The sequence below is a fragment of the Scomber japonicus genome, chromosome 4, assembly GCF_027409825.1.
Source record: "Scomber japonicus isolate fScoJap1 chromosome 4, fScoJap1.pri, whole genome shotgun sequence".
Lineage (NCBI taxonomy): Eukaryota > Metazoa > Chordata > Actinopteri > Scombriformes > Scombridae > Scomber > Scomber japonicus.
Genome location: NC_070581.1, coordinates 6,316,610 through 6,341,648, shown reverse-complemented (window position 1 = coordinate 6,341,648; position 25,039 = coordinate 6,316,610). Strand labels below are relative to the sequence as shown.

The following is a 25,039-nucleotide window of genomic DNA, read 5'->3' as shown; positions in this document are numbered from 1 at the left end:
ACATACTGGATATATCTAAACCATTGTGAGCTCTTCCTGTGGCCTTAACCTCTTACCCTGTGTTCTTCATTGTATCCAGTTCCAGCTGCAGTCCTTTGAGATTGTCTGTAACAACACATGGGCTTTAGAGGACACCTGCTGTGACCTGCCTGGACTGGTCAGCCTATGTTCCACTCCACTTTGATATAATCCTATTGTGTGTTTTAACCAATATATGAAGGTTTCTCTTACTACAGTAGCTCTTGGCATTCCATTGTAGAAAAAAAGACTGTTGAAATTCAGCAGCTAGTAATTATTACATCTTCTAAAACTCATGACATCACTCACCCAAAATATTAGCCTGTAAATGTCTCATAAACAAATGATTTTACAGCAGACTTTTAGTAGTCTAGTGGATGCAACAGTGAGACGCTTTATGAGAGAGCATTAAAGTGTATCCAATGGATGACTTAATGTCTTTCTTGTTAATGTCACCCTGTCTGTCTCCATCAGAGAGATGAGGAGAGCTGTCCTGCCCCAGCGTACACCTGCACCTGCACCTCCGACATCCCCGGAGCTCCTGGTTTCCCCGGGCCAACTGTACGTCACCATGTGGCCTAAAATAAACTCAAAGTACCTGCTGAATCATGTTTCCTGTGACCAAGTGGTTTGATAAAATGTTACCATTCAGCTCTTATTTACTTTCTCAGGGAAAGCCGGGTCCTCGTGGTGAGAAAGGCGAGAAAGGAGAGCAAGGGCATAAGGTGATATGAGAATATTTATTCAGGCTTTTTAAATGAATTTATTTAGTTAGATTTCATTCTAGCAGTCTGATATTCATTCAACTCCTTTAGTTTCCCCTTTTGAAAGGTTTTTTGAAAGTATGCAGCACCGGTTACATCATAATCCAAAGTTCACAGCATCTTTTTGATGTCATTTTCAAATTAAACCAATTTCTATCTCTCCATTTTGACGTAACAACCATTACTGATGTGAGTATTAGGCTTAATTTTCAATGAAGCAAAGCAGCACACTGATGTCAGATTTACAACAAGCCAACACCTGTAAATTAATGAAATGCTTGCCATTTTGTAGCAGAAAATACTTGATTTCAGTGTACATAGATAAAGACATAGATATCTTTTAGAGTAAAGGCTTTTGGACTGTGTTGACCCTGTTCACTCATGACAGGAATGTTACAGATAGCACTGCAATGTTTACATAATATGTGGTATCTGGTTCAAGAATTAGGCAATGCATAAAGTTAAATTTAATTAACAAGACTAGAGTTTGTTTAGTTCTTATCTCGACATCATGTTAGAGGGAGGGAACTTTTCTGATTTTGATATCTGACCAATTTCCAAGCATTTTTTTTAGTTTCAAACTCCACTGTCAAGATGGACAGTTGAAAAGAACAAGTATTGAAGTTGATGATTAGTCCACGCACACTTCTTTATGGTCAAAACCTGACTCACTACATTCTCCGCAACATTGTCAACAGTTTAGTTGAAGATTAGCTGTATTATGCTAGTAGCAGCTAACATAGCCTAGAGCTACTAGCCTCCAGCAGACTGTGAAAGGTCTACTAATCTCACTGCTTTCTCACTACACACCTGGAGTTTTTGAATTTTTTTATTTTCACACTTGTAGTCTTCATCCTCAACCAACCATTTTTTTAAAAACATGCAGTAGTCCTCCCCAGCACCAGGAAACACATTTTGATGGTTGAAACTGGTGGAATCCCCTTTTAAAATGTCACACTAGCCACAAAAACATCATCCATTGAGACATTGCCTCTTTCCTCACAATGTGACTGTTTTTATTAACAGTTTCAGAAAATGTTATAGATATATTACTAAATCCTAAATATCCAGATTACCAAAGTGATATTTATGGAAAATAGTCCAGGATCCTTTACTGTACATGTTTTATTCAGTTTTCTATGTGTTTCAGGGGGAGATGGGTCCTCCAGGAAAGTCTGGATTTGAGGGAGGTCTGGGACCTATGGGCAACGCAGGGCCGCGAGGGATGGCTGTGCAAGGCAAAGTGGTGAGTAATGTTGAATACTGTATGCAGCAGCAGTAAGGACAAAGTAAGGACAAATGAATCTAGTATGGTATATTTTAAAATCACTTTCTGTCTGTTTTCTTTCCTATCAGGGTCCACCTGGTGCAAGGGGGGAAAAGGGACCTCCTGGGCGACCTGGAGTCCAGGTGAGTTTCAACTCATTTAACTCAACAGTCTGCCATTTTTTTACTCTCCCTCCAACCTCCCTGTTCTGTTTCCCTGCAGGGTTTACCAGGACCTCCAGGCCCAAAGGGGGGAGAGGGGGTCCCAGGCCCTAAGGTGAGTTGTTTGGTACCATCCAATACAGAACAATCAATGTTAGCAGTTCTTCACCTGGTTGATCTGAAGCAGTGACACCCCTCTCTCCCTAACCCTATATCGGTATTCACATGTGTTTTGCAGGGCATTAGGGGGGGCGAAGGCAGCATTGGAGGACCGGGCATCACTGGACCCAGAGTAAGATTGAATTATACTTGTTTATGTTGAGGATTTGAACCTTTTTGACTTTGATGCCCCCCAGCGTTTACCCTTCTTTGAGAATCTTAATGTTGGTGACCCATAACCTTTTGTCTAGTGCCATCATCAGGCCACAGTTTACTCTTATCAATTTATCAAGAAAGTACCTTTTCAATGTTGGACACGTCAAGTACTTTCCTCTAGCACCACACTCAGACTTAAAGCTTCCCTGAATACAATGCAAATGACCATGAAATAAACACCTTTTATATCACCTAAGCAATATTAGTGTCGTGCCACACCCGCAACAAGCTGTTTATGTCATATATCACATTTTTATTGTAAAGTGTTATGACCTGCTAGTTTGGTCTCTAGATGTTTTACACAATAAATGTGTTCTGATTTAATTATGGAATGTCACATAAAGTGGTTTTATATTATGAGGGTGTGCTCTGTGTTATGACTCCCAGTTGAAAATTAATAGAAAATTATACTGTTTACTAAAGATTCAGCTTCATCACTTTCTGACATGTATCTGTATTTACTGTGTATGTACATAATGAAGTTACTGTTTGTATTGTACAGGGTTTCCAAGGAATGCCAGGACACCCAGGGCCCACAGGGGAGAGAGGACCCTCAGGACTTGTGGGACCTATAGTAAGACCAGAGGGACAAATAGGGATCAGTCATATCTCATATTTTCACTTTTTTCATGAATATTTTTGCTTTACAGGGTCTAGCAGGGACTAAAGGGGAACGAGGAGAGAAGGTGAGTTTCTAGCTTTTCAATCTTTTTCTTTTTGCAGCTGTAACTGCTTTGAGATACTTTCAAAATGACTCATCACAATTGGTTAATCTGCTGATGTTACACAGGGGGAACCTCAGTCCATGGCCGTGATCTACCAGCTGGTCACACAGGCCTGTGAACAACTCGTACATAGTACGTACTCTGTTAGCAAGCATGTAAAAAGAACTTGGACTCCTCTCATTTCTCTCACTCACTCCACCTTTTAAAAATCCCACAGCAAATGCAACCACGTTCTCCTGCGTTTGCTTTAACCGGGACTTGTGTGTATTTTTCAGAGGAGGTGTTGAAGCTGGACAAGTTCATTAATGAGATAAGTCGTAAGCCAGCTCCTATTGAGGAGCCGGTGGGGCCCCCAGGGGAACCTGGTATACCAGGGCCCAAGGGTCCACCAGGCCCCAGGGGCACCCAAGGCAATGTCGGCTCAAGAGGGAGACCTGGCAGGACTGGATATCCAGGAGAGCAGGGTAAGACTCCATCTGGTAGAAAGTTTTTTTTCTAGCTAAAATCACAATAATCATGTTTGTCTGACAGCTGTAAATTATGAATTTCTCACCTTTTCCTAATTTCTAGGGTTCATTATGATTATATTATAAAATTCTCCTGTGTATCTGCAGGACAGAGAGGGATGCCAGGGGAGAAAGGTGCTTTGGGCACCAATGTCCATGGCCCCCCAGGGGTCAAAGGATTTGCAGGTACCTCTCTATGAGACATCAGTTTCATACATCTTAATATAGTAGTACTGTAAATGTTGCAAGAATTTCCACATAAACAATGTTAAACAGTGATATAATACATACAACTGTCCAAAAAATGACCAGTACACAATATTCTGTGATATCCTGTCATGTTGTATGTGTGTCTCTGCAGGTCTTCCAGGTGAGGCCAAACTGGGAAGCCCAGGTCCCAAAGGAGAAGATGGTAAAACAGGACCGCAAGGGATCCCGGGACCTCCTGGCCAGACGGGTGAGATCGGACCCCCGGGTGCGTGTGACAGCAGTGGAGGCTGTCAGAACATTCCCGAGCAACCAGGTTAGTTACCAGGAAAGAGACACTGGCTCAAATAACACACAGCCTAGGAATATTAAGATCTACAACATGTTAGTAATCACTGTTCTGTTCAATGTTCAGTATTCTGCACGCTTTCCTTTGACTCTTTTTTTGTGTGTTCCCTCTTCACCCAGAAGACCCATATTACGGCTACCAGCCTTGAGTGGATATTGACGAACCAGGCAGCGGCGGTGAGGTGACGGCTGACATCCGTTTGAAATGACTCCTTTTGAAGCTGAATGACAGACTGAGAATGGAGTTGGAAGAAAAAAACATGACTGAAGAGGCTTGGTGTGCTGAAACTGCCACTGACTGATGCAGGTCTTCATACAAGCTTCATCTTCTGTGTGGACAGGAAACAGTACAAGAAGGATCTCCGTCTGTCTTCTTGTTACAGTGTTCTTTCACATTAAACAGCTGAGAGATGTAGGAAAGTAGGAATCTTTTTAATATAGAATAGCATTGTGATAAACAGGTAGTATCATTAAGGAAAATATTTTCCCAGTGGGATTAGATTATTATAAACCATATTCGCACTGAAACCTTTTGTTACTATGTTTATGTATTCATGCACTGTATCAATGCCAAGTAGTTTAGCCATCTGTGTTATTTGTACCTGTTTCATTTGCCATTGCTAACCTTAACTGCCTCAAGAATAATGAAAATACATAATCCATGGTGTAAAAGCTTATTTTTGTTCCATGGTATAAATGATACTGTGAGAATGTCATGTGTATGATAATGTGTATATTTTTTATTATATTTACTGTATGCAGTTATTCATGTATGATATTTTATATCTATCCACATTGATAATTCATGTTTACATTTTTCAGATTTCCTGGGGTTAAGGTAACAAGCATTACTGGTGCATGTATGAGCGTGTGTGTGTGTGTGTGTGTGTGTGTGTGTGTGTGTGTGTGTGTGTGTGTGTGTGTGTGTGTGTGAGAGAGAGAGAGAGAGAGTGAGAGAGAGAGTGTGTCAGAGAGAGGTTTTTTTCCTGAAGTGTTTCTGATTTTGATAATAAAATGCCATTAATATTTGTCTAATAAAGTGTTACTGTTTTTTGTTTGTTTTTTTCCTACTTCGCTGAACTGTCCTTGAACATGACAGTCTCTGCTCTCCAGACCTGCTGTTCTGACAATGAACCTAACCTCCTCTGACTTCCCAGTGGAGGCCAGGGAGAAATAATTAGCTCCAGGAAGAACCAATAATGAGGATAATGGTGGTGATTACTTGTGCAGTCTTTTGTCGGAACCATATCGAATACATAATTGTTTCCAGTGGTGTCTATTTTGAAGAGCACAAAGAAAGCAGTCACCTCATCAAGGTAGCATCAGTGATTCGGTAAAAATCCGGTTTTGTCTCTTATGTATTTATTTTTCAAAATAAAAGTAAAGCGTATTTTAATGGGCCAGGGAAGCATGAATGGTAATCTATGATTTTAGGGAGAATAATAATAATTAAAAACATTAACAATAGCAGGGAGCGTGTGAGGACATTACTGAGAGATGATTACTTATAAATTGTATTTTTGTTGAGATGACATGATAAAACCTACATGCACAGATTGTGTTTTATGTTTACACGCATTTCTCTTTATGTTTCAATAAAGCTGATGTGAACAGACTGAAATGCTAGTTTAAAAATGTAGTGTAAAATGTAGTAACATCTACCGTTTTTGTCACTAGGATTATAAAAATACTGAATTTGTTCTGAAAGTGACGAACAGGATGTAGTGTGCACTTCATTCACTTCACGCACTGTGATTTGGGTACAGTCACGTCGCCATGGCGAGCCGAAGAACTTCGCAACCAAGCAAAGACAATGGGGACAAATATTCTGTATTATTACCCACCTACAACGAGAGAGAAAACCTACCTTTGATAGTTTGGCTTTTGGTGAAATATTTCGGTGAAAGGTGAGTTCTGGAGAACCGGCTAAACTGCTGAGCTAACTACTAGCTAACCTCACCAAGTCAGTGATGAGCTGTCATTAGTTAAACCCTAAACCTATTTCTGAAAGTGACAGCTTTGTGTGTTCGGGTGTGTGTGTATGTCTGAGTATTTGTGTGTAAGAGAGATAAACAGTTTAACTGTTTGACTAAAACGAGAACAAAGTTAATTTGAAATCGTTGCATTTACAGTGGATACAACTACGAGATTATTGTAATTGACGACGGAAGCCCAGACGGGACATTGGAGGTTGCTGAGCAGCTGCAGAACATATATGGAGAGGACAAGATAGTAAGTTTAATAATAATGTGTTTCTTAATATGTTAGTGTTTCTTAATATGTTATTGTTTTTATGAAGCATATGTGTAATACATTAATGAACATGCTGTAACGTCCTACAGACAATAATGCTTTATAATAATAAAAATTGTGTATCTACAAGGGTCCGACCGATAGTTGGTTTTAGGGTCTAATACGACATTTGATATAATCTGACATTACGGAGCAAAAAAAATCCGATAGCGATATATTGGCCGATAGTATTATATGAACACAAAATAAACAAACACACATTTTTAGCAATTATCCCTTACATGATGATGTGGTTAACAAACACTTGTGAGTTACGACAAATACATATAAAAATAAAGGCAGTCAGAAATATAAAACATCAAATCATAAAATAATAAAACCAAAAACTGCCAAATAGAGATACAATTATAATTATAGTTAGCTATGAATAACAAAGAAACAAACACTGATAATATCAGTTGATTAATATATTGATGGGGCTCTATAGTATCTACCATGTTACATGTAAATGAATGGTGCCGAGGATCTTTAAGTTGATTGGTGTTTCCTGTGTTTCAGCTTCTGCGTCCAAGGGCAAAGAAATTAGGCTTAGGTAAGTAAAACAAAAAAAACCTTTAGGAAATAAATATATAATATAAAAAATAATATGGTTAACCGTGTTTCCTTTTTAAAGGCACTGCCTACATCCATGGCATAAAGCATGCTACTGGCAACTACATCATCATAATGGATGCTGATCTTTCTCATCATGTGAGTGGAGCTTCTTTCACTGTTTGCGTACAGTAGGCTCATTACCACTGGGTGTGTTTACCTTTGCCAGGCATGATAACAGTAGATTGCCACACAATACATGGAGCTGCTTCTATAACTGAACCTACCTTTCTATGGCGTTTTATTCATATTCGTTGATATTTTAATTATTCTTTGTCCTTTCTTTTTTTTCCAGCCCAAATTTATCCCAGAATTTATTGAGTAAGTTTTCTAAATGTCCATTTCCTTGTTTGTGATTTAGTTTTTTGGACTGTTTCAGTTTCTATACACAGTGAAAAATACATTTCTGAGTATTTAAACAATAATATGAAGCCACTCCACCTACAGCGATCGCCTTTAATTAAAAACCAAACATATTTCTCTTGTTTTTCAGAAAGCAGAAGGAAGGTAACTACGACCTGGTGTCTGGCACTCGATACAGCGGGGACGGAGGCGTATACGGCTGGGACCTGCGTAGGAAACTCATCAGGTAACTGCAAAGTCAACAGCACTGACCCTGAACACAACACGCACCAGGCTTGAGATTTAACTTTTCCTATTCTTTCTTCTTCCTCCCTCTCTCTTTTTGAAGTCGAGGGGCAAATTTCGTGACTCAAGTGCTGTTGAGACCCGGTGCTTCAGACCTCACGGGCAGCTTCAGGTGAGGCTCTACTATGAAATAAGTACATCTGACTTTTAGTAAACATGTTATTTTTCCTCACACTGCTGCTGCTGCTGTTTTTCTCACTGATGTCAGGTTGTATAAGAAGAAGGTGTTGGAGAGTCTGGTGGAGCGGTGCGTGTCCAAAGGCTACGTCTTTCAGATGGAGATGATTGTCAGAGCCAGACAGCTCAACTACACTATCGGAGAAGTGAGGCGCTGATTCATTCTTTCACTCACTCATGCATACATATGTTTTTGTGGAGGGTAGGATTATTTACTTTTCTACTTTTGTGGTCTTTTTTTTTTTTGGCCTGAGCAAATATTCCTGGGTAGAACAACACATCCACTCTCTCAGCAAACTGATAAGTATATTTTTAGAATTGTAAAAACAGCTGCTCCTAAGCAGATAACAAATAACTGGTTGAAAGCAAAGCCACCAAAAATAAGAACATGGATTCTAGAAATTCTACAACATGCAGATCGTAAATAAAAAGGATTATGAATCCAGCTAAACTGTTGAGATGGAAGAGGACACAGAAAACACACATTATAGAAAAATGAAAAACACTTGACCTTAAAATACTCCCTAAAGCCAAACTTATGATTCTACTACATATCATTAAATATTATTATTACTTGTATATATTTTATTTATTATTATTATTTTCTTACTTAAATTTCTAAATCAAATCTTACTATTACTGTTGCTATCCCACTCCCCCCCCCCCCAGTACCATTTTTTTTCTTCTTTGGGATTATGAGGTGGGATGAATAGTTATTGTGAAGTTGCTTTTCTTTTTCCTTTTCCACAAAGTAACTACTGTAAGAGATCATAATACATAGAGTTTTTTTTTTTTTTTTAAAGAAAGACCCTATCTAATGTGGTGAATGGAGAAAATCTGTGAAATGGCCCTTTGTTGTTTAGTTTAGTTTTTGTTGTTTTCATACCACATAAGTAAGGTTTTTTAAATCTGAAAGAGGACTTTTACTACGATCTCATCTCATACTTTTTCACAGCTCAAATTATACAAAAAGGAAGAAATATAATTTAAGTTCTCCTTAACTTTCCCCTTAACCTGTGAAACTGAAGGATTGTGACACTGTGTCCATCGTTTTAACTGTGAACTGCTTTCTTCTTCTTCTTCTTCTTCCTAACAACAGGTGCCCATCTCCTTCGTGGATCGAGTTTACGGAGAGTCCAAACTGGGAGGGAACGAGATCGTGTCATTCGTCAAAGGACTGCTCACACTCTTCGCCACCACATGATCAGTGACGCACTCAGATCGGACGTCCCATCGCTCATGTAGCCATTTGTTTAAAGTTACTGTCTTTTTAAAGCAGTAGTTGTATCAGAATTGTAAGGGAGGGGACAGAGAGACAGGGAGACATCTCTCTGCTCTGTTAGCTGTAAATAGAAAATATATCCGGGTCAGCAGCAGTCCGCAGTACTGAAGGAACAACACAGTGCTTTACATTCCCGTCATCCTCCTTAATGAATTTAAACAAAGCACACGGTGTCTCATCATTCCCAATCCAGACAGCTAACTGAACTCAGCTTTAACACCACTGTCAGATGGGTTTAAGTACACATTTAACTGCTACACATGTGATTGTTTGTATAAAATGAATCAGATTGTTTGTATAAAATTAAACACTTTACATTGTTGTCTTTGTTTGTTTGTTTTTTTTGCCATGAGTCATAACCTAAAATGTTTTATAAGCCTGTCATTGAAAGGATAAAGTTCTTATTTGAGAGGCCAAAGGAGAAAAAAAATGCTTGTAAAATACACAGTAACCCACTTCTCTTACTGGTAGTCTTTGATTGAGGTCAAACATTTAAGAACACTAAGCAGAGGACAATAAAGGAAGCAGCTTTGAGGTCCATTTACCAGCTTTTTCTAGAGTTGTCAACTCTGTCTCGTGGGTCACATGTGCAAGACTGGATTACTAACAGACTGAAGCAGATGACTGCCTCGAGGTCCCAGACCTTCAGGGGCCCTGAGGGCTCCAGACATAACATTAAAACTGTCAGCTGGCATGAGAAAAGTCTTAATGTGGGAGTATTTCTATTTGATACTATTTTCTACTTCTATGTTACAGAGAAATATTGTACTTTTTAATACTAGACATTAAAAACAGCTGATACATTTCTAAAACACAATACATTGTTATAGGTGACATCTGTGGTTTAAAGCCTTTTTATCTTGTGAATTCTTCCATAACATCATTGTGCAGTTATGTCTAATCAATGATGTGTGAGTGATTAGTTCCACCTAAGAGACATTTCTACACTAAACTTCTCACATAGTTTAATTCCAATAACTGTTCAAATGATCTTTAGTTTACTTTAGTTTTCTTCAATTCCTGGATGTCTATGGGATCATCATTATGTTATTTGATCTCATAGACACTCACTAGTGGAGCAAAGACATTCTGATATTGCTGTTTAACTCCACCAAATTCATATAAATGTCGGTCTGAAGGCATTTATTAGTTTCTGACACTGAGATAAAACAGTAGAACTCCCCAAACTACTGTATCTCTGAACAATCTCTTGAATCAAATCACACATTTAGGCTATTCTATGTGATCTCCTTTTGATAACTAATGTCATGTTTTTTTCACTTCCATTCACTGAGCCTCCCCTGAAACTGTACGGACCCCCCCTGGGGAGACCTGCCTCCTACTTTGAAAACCTCTGGCATTGCCTATTTTTACATTGTGGTATTGATAGTCTTACTTAATTACTCATTTAAATTAATTATCATCATTATTATTAAATAAACACACAGCATGCATGAAGCAATTGTTCTACCATTAAAAAACCCTCAATCACTCCATGTACAGAAAGTGGTAGGAGTGGATGATGGTGGATGGATGATGAAAATTATGATTATGATGATGAGATAGATGATGGGAGGAGGGTGGGAGGAAGGAGAGGGGGGGGCGGGGGGGGGGGCATTAACCCCAGTTTATGGAGAACTCTTACCATCAGTTTAACCATTTAAATCCAGTGTCACCCTGGATGAGGAGCCCTCACCCAGCAGTCCACTGCTCTCTAAAGGGCTGCCACTCATGAGACACCATGCAGGAAAGTAGTCCCGGCCGGTGGTGGTAGAATCCAGCCGTTAGAAGCACAGCAGATTAGAGCGCCACCTGCCGTTCACACACAGCTCCAGCTGAGTGCTGAGGCAGTGTGTACATCCGAGCATCCGCAGGACGCCCGCTGTCGGCCAAAGCCCGCTACTACTGCGCTGGGTTGTTTACCCCGCATAACCAAAGGCCTTCCGCGGACTAAGAGGAACTGGAATGCTATTTATTAATACGCGTTTTTGCTTAATTGGATAATTTGATTGGCAGACCAATCAGGAGTTTTAATGAGGGCGGCCTCGCGATGAGATTATTTATGCTAATCAAGTAGATGTCACTTCCGCCCCTTTTATTTGCGCCATTTTGGATAGGGCAGTTTCTCTGCTGGATGTGTATTGTCTGTCAGAGAGGAAGAATGGGGCAAAGCGGTAACGGCTGCCGAGCAACTAAAAGCATACTTTAGGCGATTTAACGGAAAAGCGGAGGGACGCCTGGTAGTTGTCCGCAACGACGGGACATGCGTGGAACCTCAGCACTGCCGGGAATGGAGAATTGAAGTGTCTAATGTGGCTCAGAGGCTCGCTGCTGCCGACCAGAGGGAAGAGGAGAGCCCGTGTCGGCGAGGGAGATTCGGGGTTAGGAGAGTCGAGCGACGGCCGGGTGGCTGGTTCTCCCCGCACGGAGCTATAAGCGCTCACCTGGAAGGATATTACCGAGAAACCTGAAGGGGAAAAAGTGTCTCCACATCGCCTCAGACACACCGTGTGTGTGGGGGGTGACACATCTCACTCGGACGGGAGCAGTTGAATGTGAAAGCAGGTAAACTTGTGGTGTCATAATGTTAAGCAGTAAGATAGTTTGCTGTGTTAGCCGCGGTGGTGAACTAAAGCTAACGTTATGTTTGTGTGAGTGAAGGAGGAGAGGTGGTGGTTGGTTGGTGTTCAAACCTCCGAGTTGAATGACTTCTCTGGTCAGATTTTGTTTATCCCCACCTGAGTGTAATACCGTTGAAGGGAATGAGCTGCGTGGAAAACAAACGAAGCGCCAGTTGGGATAAACCCCCGTGTTGTTGGTGCGAGTTGGAGCTAGCTTAGCATGCTAAGTTAGCGCGTTGTGTCCCCTATTCTTTGTCAGTGGCAGCAGCAGCAGCAGCTCCCTGCCAAAAGCTATCGATCTGGATACTGCCAGATGTGGATCAAAGATTAGATTCACGGTCACTGGCACGCACACAGGAGCCCGGTGTCAAACGCAGGATCAGGGGTTTAAAAAGCTACAATATCTCTATGGAGAAAAAACGTGTGTGAATATTAAAAGAGTACGTTACAGTACAGAGTTTTTGTCTTGTGATAGGGGGCACAAACACACACATACACACACTCATACACTGTCTACTGATACATTCACAATCACATGCATGATTGTGGCTATGTTAAAAAAGAGAAGTCAAAGGTGATCACGGTTCGGCCTGGTGATGCTGGGGTTTGATCCAAGAGGAGGAGAAGAAGGGGGGAGGAGGAGGAGTGACACCAGGTCAGTGCAAGTGTCGGATCATGATGGTCACTATCATCACTTCACACACACACACCTCCACCTCCTTATTCCTAAAGGTGTCATACAGGTGTGTTGAGGAGACTAGTGACACAACTAACTGACTAACCCCCCCCCCCCCCAGTGTGAAAAGCCAGTGCAAGGCCATCCCAAACTTTTCTGGCATCAGCATGATTATCGATGTCACCTGAAGCTGTCATCTACAACATCTGAGTCTACAGGGGGGAGGTGTGAGGTATGATGTCCCAATGGAAAGACTTGCTGGAGGAGATATATCTGCTGGAAGGTTTGTAGGCCTCTTGTTTTCTCTCAGTAGAGAAAAAGGGGGGAAACCAGCAGCCTCCTATTGCCTTTCCTCCATCTCCTCTTCCTTCTCTCCCTCCCTTCCCTCTTACTCAGCCACTCAGGCTTCTTTTTTTCTCTCTCCCTCTCCCTTCCTTCCTTCCTTCCTCCCTCCCCCCATCCCCTCTGCGCCTATCCATCGCCCCCTCTTTCTCTCACCCTCTCTTCCATTTTCTCTCCCACCCCACCCCCTCAGCCCACCGCCACCACCACCACCACCCCGCCCCATCCCTCACCCTCCTCTCCCTCCCCTCACCCTCCCCTCCCTCCTCTCTCTCCCTCCCCTCTCTCTCTCCTCTCTGAGCCTGTCTGTCCGACCTCCCTGCCTCCCCCTCCCCCACCCACTTCCGTCGCTCGCTCTCTGTCCTCTCTCCTTCCCTCTCATCTCTCACCCCCTCCTCCTTTTTCCTCCCAGCTCCCTCCCTCACACACTCCCCCACCACCACCACCACCTCCTCCTCCCCACCCCACCTCATCCTCTCCCACACTCACCCTCCCCCGTTCCAATCTCTCTCTCTCCTTCTGTCCCTCCCCTTACAACATCCCACCCCCCACCCCCCCACCCTCCACTGCAGACATATTGTAGAGGCTGTTGCTGACTCAATAGGAGGCGCCATTCTGTGATGGTATTGCGAGGCAAGGGAGGAGAGGAGGAGAAAAAAAAGGGGCAGGCAGAGTATAGGGAGGCTTACATAATGGGAGCGGCTCTCTAGCGCCATCTACCAGTAATGGGAGAAAGCAGGAAAAGGGAGACAGAGAGGGGAAGTGGGTGAGGTTGTGTGTGTGTCTCTCTCTCTCCCTCTCTCTCTCTCTTTCACTCCAGCACTTTGACCACATTCTGCTCGTCTGAATGTGGAGACAGAAAGCAAGCGAGCAAGCGGATCGGCAGAAATGTCTCCGGGTCTTTCGGCTGGGCCAACATTTGGTGGAACCACACACACACACACAGAGAGAGAGAGAGAGAGAGTTGCCCCCCCCCCCCCCCCCCCCCCATCTGTTTTGTGTTTTCCAGAAGGGGCAACAAGCGGAGGTGCTCACAGGAATTGTTTGGCACCGCGCCGTTCGTTGTCACCGAGCTCGCCTTTCATGCCACCGTGCATCAATGACCTTTGACCTCGGCACACTTTGCTTTGATTTGAATAGAGACACTCGACCAGCAGCGTCAGGCTGTAAACAAGAAGTAAAGCAGGCTTCACTTCTGCATAAGAGTAGTTTCAAGGATTGTTGGTGGAAAAACATCATGAATACGAGGATGCTTGATTGCACTGAACTGATTTCTTTCAGCGGCGGCTCTGCTTTTTCCTTAAACTTCGCTGCAACTTCTTAAAATCTGATTTTAAAAAAACAGCAATTTTTCTAGATCACAAACCATCGAGCACTTGCTTCTATATTCGTAGCCTGAATTTCATTATTGTGCTTTCTTATAGGATGTGTGTTTGCTAGGTTAAAGCGCCACGATTAAACCTCTCTCTCTAACAGAGGACAGTCTGATATGTCACAGTAGATAAAACACAGTCATCAATCAGTAGTAGTATCGTGCATGCCAGGCTCTCACTTTAATTGGCTACCGGGAAACTACAATTACACAGATACACCATTCATGTTATTAGCAGTGTTGGGGAAAGTAACTAGCTACATTACAGCATTACCTTCTGAGAAAAGTCATTTGTTAAAGTACTTTTGCGTTACTGAAAATGAAAACCCCTTTGTGATTCCTCATGTTGTTTGAATCCAGACCTCCTTTTAAATATAATGACTGTACCATCATCACACAGCCAAGTCTGGCCCATAATCTGTAAATCTCTACATTAATAGAAGGAATGACAGACGCTATGTCCCATTTACAGCTCTTTATTGTACAGCCTTCCATAAAAATAACCATAAAAGTGCAATATACATATATATTCAAGCAATATGCTTTCTAAACACTTACCCCACAAACCTTTCTAAACACATGCTTCTTCAAGTTTGAAGTAGAGTTCCTTGCAGTTGACAGGCTGTTGTTAGCCAGGCACAACTTGCATCTTACTGTAATGTTCTTGCTCTTATTTCCTCCCACAAATTCAAAATAATGTGAATATTTCCACAAAGTGAGTGCTGTCCCTTCTGCCATCTTGCTCGCCAAGCTGCCGTACTCGGTGCAGTGATATAACAGTAGTACGTAGCCAGGTACCTGCGTGCCTGCCAAAAATATAACAACGGTGCAAAGTCGTGGCAGATTTCTTTTCTCGTGGCAAAGAGGAAGCTACAGGAATAGTTGGTTTAAAAATAATAATGGATTTCCTTCTTGAAAATGTAACTGAACAACTGAGTACTTAAATTGCGGACCTAATTCGTTAGGTTACTCCAAAAAACGTGTCTCCCCCCCCCCCCCCACACACACACACACACACACACTTGTCATAAGTGCTTTTTTAAAGTCAAATATTTCTCGTGTGAAAAAGTCCTACCATGACTTTGGTCTTTTGAGGAATAACCTGAAACAATAACGACTTCCTCCATCTGTCATCATAGCTGAGTAAAAGTTAGATGTTGATGATGTAATTGACACTTGTGTCTGTTACTTTGACAGATTCAGTTTTATTTATAAAGCGCCAAATCATAACAAAAGTGATCTCAAGGCACTTTTCACATAGAGCAAGTCTAGACACTTTAATTTAACCTGACATCCCCCCCCCATGAGGAAGCACTCAGCGACATATATTTCTAAGTTTTTGTATTCCAGCTTCTCCTTCAGGTGGTATAATAGTAAGTCATGTAAACACTGCTTTCCAGACACCTGTCCAGATTCTCCCCCTCCTACACTTGATGATAACACTCTGCATGTGTCTTTTTTTCTTTCTTTTTTTCCATCCAGGCGGGCAGAATGTTCCAGCTCCCCGTCAATAACTTGGGCAGTCTGCGGAAAGCTAGGAAAAATGTCAAGAAGGTCCTGGGAGACATCGGCCTGGAGTTCTGTAGAGATCACTTAGAGGTGAGCACCACTAGGACTTTAGTATTTCTGTAACGATGACGGCACTTCCACTGGACTGTTTTGTGTTGATAGTTGTGCCTTAAAGAGGAATAAACAGTGCATGCGTTCCCCAGAGAGACGCATCACCCGGCATCATTTTTTAATTTCCTGCTAAGCTTTAAGAATAGTTCTTTTTTTGGATGCATGTTTTGGGTAAATAATGAGGTCAGTTCAGGAGTCGAGTCGCTCTTCCATTCGGCTCGCTGCAGGAAGCGAGGTGAGGGCGCAACAGTGGACCATGGAGAGTATGCATGATGGTAGGACTGGTAGGTAGGGTATGATATAGATTGATATAACATAATGCATACAATATTATGTGATTGTCTTATTGTTTTAAAGATGCTTCTCAAGCTTTATATAATTAAGCGTCCAGTTCTGTGAACGCTTGGCCACAATCATGAAGAATTATACAGATTTGGGGGAGTTCGTCTCCAGAATTATGTCACGACTCCTAATCCAGATTTAGACATGAGAATTACAAACCAGAATCAAGATGGGTTTTTTTTCCCACAATAAGATCGTATTGAGAGACCATGAGAGATAATATTGACTTATTTTACAAGCTCAGTATAAAGTAAATATGTCAAAGAGTGTAGTAGAAAGCTTGGAACAGAGGCACAATTTTGGAATTATAGAACAAATTGAGAAAGTAATCTGTGTGCACTTGTGTTGCGTGCTCATCCAGTAAGCTTTTAATTGACACACCAGAAGCGGACAGAAACGTTGGTGGAGTCGTGCTCGTCAGGGAATCTGTTGCATACAGTTACCAAGAAACCACAGAATCACGTCTCAGCCATTTACTGTGATGTTTCCATCATTACCTTTCGTATTAATCTTACTTTGCTTGTTTTTAGGTCAATGTACATTCATGTAAAGTGCTTTGAGTCAATAATGTTGCCAGAATGTTGTCTTTTTTTTTCTCTTCTTTTTCTTTTTTCTGTTTTGGTTGAACAGCCGGCCTTCTGTTACACATCCGGTTTTTAAAAACAAGAGGGGCTTATAGAATTTAGCTCAGAACATTTAGTTTCTTATCTAATTTTGGGTGATGCAATTTAGGAAGTTTTATGTTGTATATCTTGTTTTGTCTTTTAAGATCTGATACCATGTTGGATATGAGTATTTTCACTTTAATGTATTATCAGTTGGATTTCTTTTATTTCTCAAGTCTATAAATAAATCATATCATAATTTATATTCTCTTGATTGCTTGTGGCTTTGTTTTATCATGAGATACTTTATGAATCTTAATTTCCTTGTTTTCAACAGGACTATAAAGACTATACTCCGCCAGAGGTGTATATAAAGCACACTACCTGGGATGATGTGTGCATGTGGGAACCATCACATACCAAAGTCCAGGTGTGTGACAAACACAGAGACCTACTCTCACTTTTTTTATGCAGATATTTGCAACACTAATATTTCTTCTTTTATTTTTATCATTAGTTTGTTCACACAATAAACACAGGAGAAAAATATGAAAGTATAATATAAAGTTTTAATTTCTCTGATTTCTAACCATTTTCCCACCTCTCTGTGTCTAGGACTACAGATCGAAACCTTTCTGCTGCTCCGGCTGCCTCTTCTCATCCAAGTACTTCTCTGCATACAAGAGCCACTTCCGCAATGTCCACAGTGAGGACTTTGAGAACAACATTCTGCTCAACTGCCCCTACTGCACTTACAATGGTAATAAAAAGACCTTGGAGACGCACATCAAACTTTTCCACATGCCCAACAGCACTGTGCGGCAGGGGCCAGGTGGCATGGTGGCGGGTGGCGGCGGGATCATGATTAAGGACGGGGTGCTGAAAAGGACCGGGGACAGTGTGGAACAGGCTGTGTACTACTGTAAGAAATGCACCTACAGGGACCCTTTGTACAATGTGGTGCGAAAGCACATCTACCGGGAACATTTCCAGCAAGTGGCCCAGCCCTATATTGTGAAACCAGGAGAGAAGACTAATACTCAGAACGGTGGCACAGCAGGAGCCACCGGGAATACAGAGGGTAGTAACACAAACAATGTAAACAGTAACCAGATCCACTGCAAGAAGTGTCTTTTTGTTCCGAGGACCTACGAGGCACTTGTTCAACACGTCATCGAGGACCACGAGAGGATCGGCTACCAGGTGACTGCCATGATTGGACATACCAGTGTGATAGTGCCCCGTCCCAAACCCATCATCATGATCCCCCCGAAAACCCAAGGAGACAAAACCATCATCGGAATGGGTCCCAAAGGTGCAGTCATGGCAACAACCAGGTCTCCCGGCTCACAGCTGGGGCGAGTTGTCATGGCGTCAAAGACAGGTTTCAACTCTCAAAGTCTTCTATCTGGACTGAAACATGACGGGATAGGGTTAAAGGCCGGGACCCAGTCTTTCTCTATCGGTGGCCAGCAGGTAAGGGTCACTTTACCAGGGAACGCCCAGGTGTCAGTGCCCCAACAGTCACACGCAGCAAAGCAGCTTATTTCTGGTGGCAGCTTGCGGGGTCCAGTCGTTGTCGGTGCTTCTTCCTCACTCAAATCCAACCCCCTGGGTTCTCGGGTCCAGGCGGCAGCCACTACTGTAGCCTCCGTCACAGCCAAGAAAGGCGGCTCATCAGTCCTCGGCACATCCTACACCCAGAAGTGGAAAATCTGCACCATCTGCAACGAGCTCTTCCCGGAGAACGTGTACAGTTCTCATTTCGAGAAGGAGCACAAAGCAGAGAAGGTGCCTGCTGTGGCCAACTACATCATGAAGATCCACAACTTCACCAGTAAATGTCTCTACTGCAACCGCTATCTCCCCAGCGACACGTTATTAAATCACATGCTGATCCATGGCCTGTCTTGCCCACACTGCCGCGCCACCTTCAATGACGTGGAGAAGATGGTGGCCCACATGCGGCTGTCGCACCCAGACGAGAGCGTCGGCCCACGCACGGACTCTCCGTTGACATTCGACCTCACTTTACAGCAGGGCAACCCCAAGAACGTTCAGTTGATCGTCACTACCTACAACATGAGAGACGCCCCAGAGGAGTCGGTGGCATTTCATGCCCAAAACAACAACACCTCTGTTTCATCAGCCCTATCCGCCTCATTATTATCAAGCAAGAGGTTAATGCCTCCGCACCCGCCCAAAACACCATCAGGGGCTGCTGAGAGTGCCCCAACCAAGAGTGCCCCACAGGCATCTGTGCCCTATAAGAGGGACGTTGGTAAGACACTGTGTCCTCTTTGCTTCTCTATCCTCAAAGGTCCGATCTCAGACTCACTGTCCCACCACCTGAGAGAGAGGCACCAGGTGATTCAGACAGTCCACCCTGTAGAGAAGAAACTCACCTACAAGTGTATACACTGCTTGGGGGTTTATACCAGTAACATGACTGCCTCCACCATCACTCTACACCTGGTTCACTGCAGAGGTGTAGGGAAGACCCAGAACGGGCAGGACAGCAAGGCAGCCCATTCCTCTCGAGTCAGCCAGGTCCAAAGTAGTGCTCTAAAACGGCCAAGCTTTGATAGCTCTGACACTAGTGCGCCAAAACGAAGGAGGCCAGGACCCCCAGGGGAAAGAGCCCACCCACGGGATAGCAATGGTCCGTCTGCGTTTGTAGAAAACCCAGATGAACCTGTAGTTCTGGCTCTTGACCCCAAAGGACATGAAAACGAGTCGTATGAGTCAAGGAAGGCTTTTCTAACTCAGTATTTCAATCGAGCGCCGTATCCCACACAGCGGGAGGTGGAGAAGCTAGCAGCCAGTCTCTGGCTGTGGAAGTCAGACATCGCCAGCCACTTTGTCAACAGAAGGAGGAAATGCGTACAGGAATGCAGAACCCAGAACGCCAGCGTGCTGCTTGGGTTCAGCATGCACGAGGTCAGCAAAGTTAGTCATGAGCTGGCATTTGTCCAGGACGCCGTGTTTGAGGTTAGTGATAACAAAAGGCGGACATCTAGGACATGTATTGGGGTGTCTGAACAAGCTCGCCGGAGACACAGGGAATCTGTAGCTGCTAATGGTGGTGTGGCGCCACCACCAAAGGGAAAACCAGCCAGAACTGTGGAAGGTTCTAAAGCAACGTCGTCTGGCCCCAAAGCCAACAGTGCCAGCAAAGACCAAACCAAGACAATCAACAGGACCTGCCAACAGAAAATGCCTCTAGACCTCTCTGAGCCCATCGCCATCGACTCTGACAGTGACGAGGAAGAGCAGCAGAAGCATAGAAAAGAACAAGAGGGACAACTACATCTCCATGGTAACGAACAGCTTACCGGAGCTAAGGAGAGAATGGAGCCAAGGACGAGGGCCAAGATTGTTTCAGATCTAGATGATATGTCAGACGAGGACGATGAGGACGACGAAGACGATGACGATGAGGATGATGACGAAGAAGAGGAACATGTAGAGAATGGCTTCGGTCCCAAAGACGGCTCGGAAAGACAGGCTGCTAAAGGAAGAGACGCTCTACCTATCATTATTCCCAAGTTTGTACCTTCATCTGCGAGAAGCGGGAGAGACGGAGCGCAGCTGGGCAAACAACAGGTCTGACTGATTAAATCAAAAAGACTCCCAACAGTCAGAGAGACAACTTTTTAGATTTGATCCACACCAACAAATCTGCCTCGCCTGAACTGAAGGACACTGCCCTGCTCTGTTCGGCATGTGAAAGAGAGAGAGAGAGCGAGAGAGAGAGAGATAAGGAGATGAAGTCTCCTTGAGTAAAAACTCCCAAACAAGCCATCCAGTGACATTTTAAAGGCAGGACTCAACGAGCAGCTAGGACTGATGTAAAGATCGGTGAACAAAGTTTAACCTTTTCCTCCCTGAGTGAAAGGGAGCGCAAACAAACAGAAAAAGTTTTGTTTTTTTGGCCTTCTGTATACTTTACTACATTGAGATAAGGAGTGATTAATGTTCCGTTAGCCACTGGACTTGTTAAACGTGGCTTAAAATATTGAGTTGTTGTATGGTGAAGCTTTTAATCTGACCAGATAATCCACCATTTTTTCATGTAGTCAAACTGAGAATAGGTAGTGTAAATTTGTACAGTCTTTTAGACATGTTTGGACAAACGTTGCCGTACATGTACCCTTAAATATTTGCTATTACCTGTGTGTAAGGTAGCCTCATACGTTCTACATTGGTATGCTTAACGATAGGTGTCGCTTTGGTGGCTGGTATTTTCTTGTATGTTTAAGTTTATTTTTTAACAAAAACCTAGTTTTTTTGGCAAAATAATATATCTATATATAAATAAAATAACAAATTGATTTGTTTTTGCTGTTAACTTGATTAGATTTTATTTTTTTATTTGTATCCTTTTCATTTTTAGTTGGACCCCCCCCTTGAAAGAATAGTGGCACTGAGCTGTTATCATTCTTTTACAGTATAAAGGAGTATTTCATCCACTTTTTGCAGCCCTGTGCTCATGATCCTTGACTGTACTGTAACTGCTCTCCATTTTTCACAATTTTAACTTGATGTTTCTTTGACCCACAAGACTGGACAGTAACTACCTTACTGACATCCACAAAAGTGAAAGCTTTTTTTTTTTTCTTTTTTTTAAGAGTTATGTTTAATCTTCTTTTTTTTTTTTTTGAATTGTGTGTATTTGTTTCATGTTTTCATTTTTCACTTAAGCATTTATGAACAATAAAGTGCTGTAATTGTGCTTCTCACAGAAATGATATGTCAGTTTTGTTGTTTACAGAAAGGGAAAGAAGTCTGTTTCACAGCATACATTTTGACTTTTCATAGTAGGAAAAGCACAAGTGTCACAATGGCTCCGTTCTGTTCAAGCATCCCAGTAAGACCAGACAGTGAGTCAGCATGTGCATTATAAGGGCTGCTTCCCATTTCAATAATGTGGCTTCTCTCCCCTCATTCTCGTCTGTTCTTACGTCTTTCCTCCGAGGAAGAGGAAGAGGCACCTCAACTATTTGAATGTGTAAAATTAGTGTGCATACAGTACTGTGTAAAAGTTTAGGCAGTGAAAGTAAAGTGAGGATGCTTTCAAAAATAATGCCAGTAATTGTTTTTTATTTATTAATTAACTTCATAGCAAGTGCAGTAAAGAGGAGAAATGTAAATGAAATCTACATTAGTTGTGAGCAGCTTTGTCTTTAAAACACCTGCACACAGTTTTTCAGGTACTTGGCAGGTCTTCGAGAAGTCGCCACAGTTCTTCTGTGGATTATGGCGTCTCAGCTGCTTCTGTCTATGTTGAGATCAGAGCTCTGTGGGGGCCAAACCATCTGTTGTAGGACTCCTTGTTCTCCTTGTTGCTGAAGATAGTTCTTTATAACTTTGGCTGGTTGTTTGAGGTCATTGTGCTGCAGAAAAAAATGGGTTGACCAGATGCCTCCCAGATGGTATTATATGCATTAATGCATAGGCATTGGCATTATGTGCATATGTGTAGGATGCCCTTTTGCCTTCAGAGCTGCTTTAATTCTTCATGGCGTAGATTCAACAAGGTGCTGGAAACATTCCTCCAATATTTTGGTCCATATTGACATGTATTACACAGTTGCTACAGATTTGTCAGTTGTATGTCCATGATGTGAATCTCCTGGACATAGCCATTAGAAGATGGGTACAATGTGGTCATAAAAGGATGTACATGATCGGCAACAATACTCGGGTAGACTGTAGGCTTGGTACTAAGGGGCCCAAAGTGTGCCAAGAAAATATCCCCCACACCTTACACCATTACACCACCGCCATCCTGAACCATCTATACAAGGCAGAACGGATCCATGCTTTCGTGTTGTTTACGCCAAATTCTGACCGTACCATCTGAATGTCGCAGCAGAAATCGAGATTCATCATACCAGGCAATGTTTTTCCGATCTTCCATTGTCCATCTTTGGCGATCCAGTGCCAATTGTAGCCCAGTGTCCTATGTCTTTGCTGACAGGATTGGCACCTGGTGCGTTGGTGTGGTCTTCTGCTGCTGTAGCCCATCTGCTTCAAGGTTCGACATGTTGGGTGTTCATGGTAAATGGACTGTACTTATATAGCGCCTTTCTAGTCTGTGCGACCACTCAAAGCGCTTTACATGACATGTCATATTACCCTTTCACACACATTCATACACTGATGGCAGGGGCTACCACGCAGGGTGCCAACCTGCCATCAGGGGGATCTAACCATTTATACACATCCACACACCGTTGGCACAGCAACGGGAGCAATTTTGGGGTTAAGTGTCTTGCCCAAGGACACATCGACATGTGGACTGGAGGAGCCGGGAATCGAACCACCAATCTTCCAATTGGAGGATGACCGCTCTACCTCCTGCCCACAGCCGCCCAGTTCAGAGATGCTCTTCTGCAAACCTCAGTTCTAACAAGTGGTTATTTAAGTCTCTGTTGCCTTTCTATTAGCTCAAACCAGTCTGGCCATTCTCCCCTAAACCTTTGTGTGTGTATATATAAGTATATATTGTCTTTTTTTGGACAAATCTACCCCAGAGATGGTTGTTTGTGAAAATTCCAGTAGATGCAGTTTGTGAAATACTCAAATCAGCCCCTCTTGGCGTGAACTTTGGCAGTTGGCTTTGACAGTGTCCATGTAATTAACTGCATTCAGTTGCTGCTACGTGATGGACTCATTAGATTATGAGCAGTTGAACAGGTGTACCTGATAAAGCAGCCAGTGGATTATCCAACAGTGTATATGTATGCCTGCTGACTGCTCCTTTGATACTGATTAAAGATCTACTTCAGTGTCAGGGCATCACTCATAGAAATAATACAACCAGACACCAGATCAGTAAAAGAATAGAGCAGTCATGAGGAAGCAATAAAAATGACTATAAATACTCTGAATAAAATCTATAGACTTGTCAGTATGTGAAAGACCACAGGTAGAGTAATGATTTATATTTACTGTCCCATCAGATCGGATGATCATTCAGATTTCAGTGAAAAAGTAATTCCTCGCTCCAAGCTCCTGTGAGAGCCTCCTCTCTTTCACATTTAAGGGACTGGAACATCGTCGATGATTGCAGACCTCAGTCGATTTCTGGGTCACAGGCTTGAGGACAGGAGGAAGCAACATTAGTAGAACGGAAAGAACCCCTGAACCCTGAAAATGAAACAGCTGAATGGAATTCAGCCGTCAATACAGTCCTTCTCCCTCTCTGGGTCAAAAATGTGTTTTGCTTCTCTTTCCTTAACAGTGAAGTAGGAGACGTCTCATATATCCAGCAGGTAAACTTTGGTAATGAACAATATTTAGTTATTTAGCCATTCTGAATTTTTCCATCATTTACAACTTTTAATCTTTTAATTGAACAGTTTTTGTGGAAAAGAAAGCATAAAAAACATGTCAGGAGAGAATCTTAGAATGTTTTTATTTACACCTGTGCTTTTCCAGCTGTGACATGCATTACCTTTTAGACTAAATATTGTAAATATACTTCGGATATTTACACAGTTTTTCCTTAAACTTGATAAAGTTAATGCACTTTCACATTAAAAACTCCAGGGACGTATTAAGTGTACAAGCCCTCTTTGAGTGCAGTTGAAGGTTGTATGGTAATAGTGAGGGAAACGCACAGATGCATTGATGGCTGTAGAGTGATGGTTCTTAAACTGGGGGTTGGAACCCATCCAAGGATTTCAATCTGAGGTGTCTCCAGATAATTCAAGACATACAGAAACTTCTTCAGGTCTTTAAATCTCCTTTTTAGATGAGACAACTCTGAAAAGGAAAAAAAAAATCACTGCAAACAACTCAAGACCACAACCTGTGATGAGATGTTGCTTCACATTTAGGCGTCACAAGCCAAAAAGGAGAGAAGAGCACTACTGTAGCGCAACACCGCCCCGTTGCTTTTCCAACAACAACTCCTCAGTTTGGAATATCCAAGACACCAACCAGCTGTTAACAAATATCTCTCTTGCAAAACATTGTTCACTGTTGAAATGTATTACTCAACCAGAAAAACACTGTGAGCCAGTGTGGGGGTAAAAAAAAAAAGTTTTTACACTGAATTGGCAGTGATGT

The 25,039-nt window shown here is 42.4% G+C and overlaps 3 protein-coding genes across 3 annotated transcripts in view; all 3 read left to right on the top strand.

The window, feature by feature from the left end:
- Positions 1-4,997, top strand: part of LOC128357078 (collagen alpha-1(XX) chain-like) — a 44,267-nt gene extending 39,270 nt beyond the window's left edge. Inside the window, exons 37-50 of the mRNA XM_053317317.1 lie at positions 80-157; positions 493-579; positions 690-743; positions 1,933-2,028; positions 2,139-2,192; positions 2,272-2,325; positions 2,449-2,502; positions 3,088-3,159; positions 3,236-3,271; positions 3,376-3,442; positions 3,586-3,774; positions 3,925-4,002; positions 4,178-4,339; positions 4,492-4,997. Of these exons, the coding sequence (XP_053173292.1) occupies positions 80-157; positions 493-579; positions 690-743; positions 1,933-2,028; positions 2,139-2,192; positions 2,272-2,325; positions 2,449-2,502; positions 3,088-3,159; positions 3,236-3,271; positions 3,376-3,442; positions 3,586-3,774; positions 3,925-4,002; positions 4,178-4,339; positions 4,492-4,520 (1,110 nt within the window). The 3' untranslated portion in view covers positions 4,521-4,997. The remainder of the gene's footprint in view (positions 1-79; positions 158-492; positions 580-689; positions 744-1,932; positions 2,029-2,138; positions 2,193-2,271; positions 2,326-2,448; positions 2,503-3,087; positions 3,160-3,235; positions 3,272-3,375; positions 3,443-3,585; positions 3,775-3,924; positions 4,003-4,177; positions 4,340-4,491) is intronic.
- A 1,133-nt stretch (positions 4,998-6,130) lies between these two features.
- On the top strand, positions 6,131-9,704 carry dpm1 (dolichyl-phosphate mannosyltransferase subunit 1, catalytic). The gene is made up of 9 exons (XM_053317611.1): positions 6,131-6,278; positions 6,504-6,603; positions 7,183-7,216; positions 7,298-7,374; positions 7,571-7,596; positions 7,769-7,864; positions 7,967-8,035; positions 8,132-8,246; positions 9,200-9,704. The coding sequence occupies exons 1-9, from the start codon at positions 6,148-6,150 to the stop codon at positions 9,302-9,304; spliced, it is 753 nt and encodes a 250-aa protein (XP_053173586.1). The 5' UTR covers positions 6,131-6,147; the 3' UTR covers positions 9,305-9,704.
- A 1,831-nt stretch (positions 9,705-11,535) lies between these two features.
- Positions 11,536-21,823, top strand: adnpb (activity-dependent neuroprotector homeobox b). Its single transcript, XM_053317608.1, has 4 exons — positions 11,536-11,947; positions 15,876-15,992; positions 17,298-17,390; positions 17,576-21,823. The coding sequence occupies exons 2-4, from the start codon at positions 15,885-15,887 to the stop codon at positions 20,570-20,572; spliced, it is 3,198 nt and encodes a 1,065-aa protein (XP_053173583.1). The 5' UTR covers positions 11,536-11,947; positions 15,876-15,884; the 3' UTR covers positions 20,573-21,823.
- Positions 21,824-25,039: the final 3,216 nt, after the last annotated feature.

Coding starts and splice junctions, on each gene's coding strand:
- dpm1 (XM_053317611.1), top strand. CDS start 6,148: ATGGCGAGCCGAAGAACTTCGCAACCAAGCAAAGACAATGGGGACAAA. Junction 6,279..6,503: donor GTGAAATATTTCGGTGAAAG/GTGAGTTCTGGA, acceptor TTGCATTTACAG/TGGATACAACTACGAGATTA. Junction 6,604..7,182: donor TATATGGAGAGGACAAGATA/GTAAGTTTAATA, acceptor CCTGTGTTTCAG/CTTCTGCGTCCAAGGGCAAA.
- adnpb (XM_053317608.1), top strand. CDS start 15,885: ATGTTCCAGCTCCCCGTCAATAACTTGGGCAGTCTGCGGAAAGCTAGG. Junction 15,993..17,297: donor TCTGTAGAGATCACTTAGAG/GTGAGCACCACT, acceptor TGTTTTCAACAG/GACTATAAAGACTATACTCC. Junction 17,391..17,575: donor CATCACATACCAAAGTCCAG/GTGTGTGACAAA, acceptor CTCTGTGTCTAG/GACTACAGATCGAAACCTTT.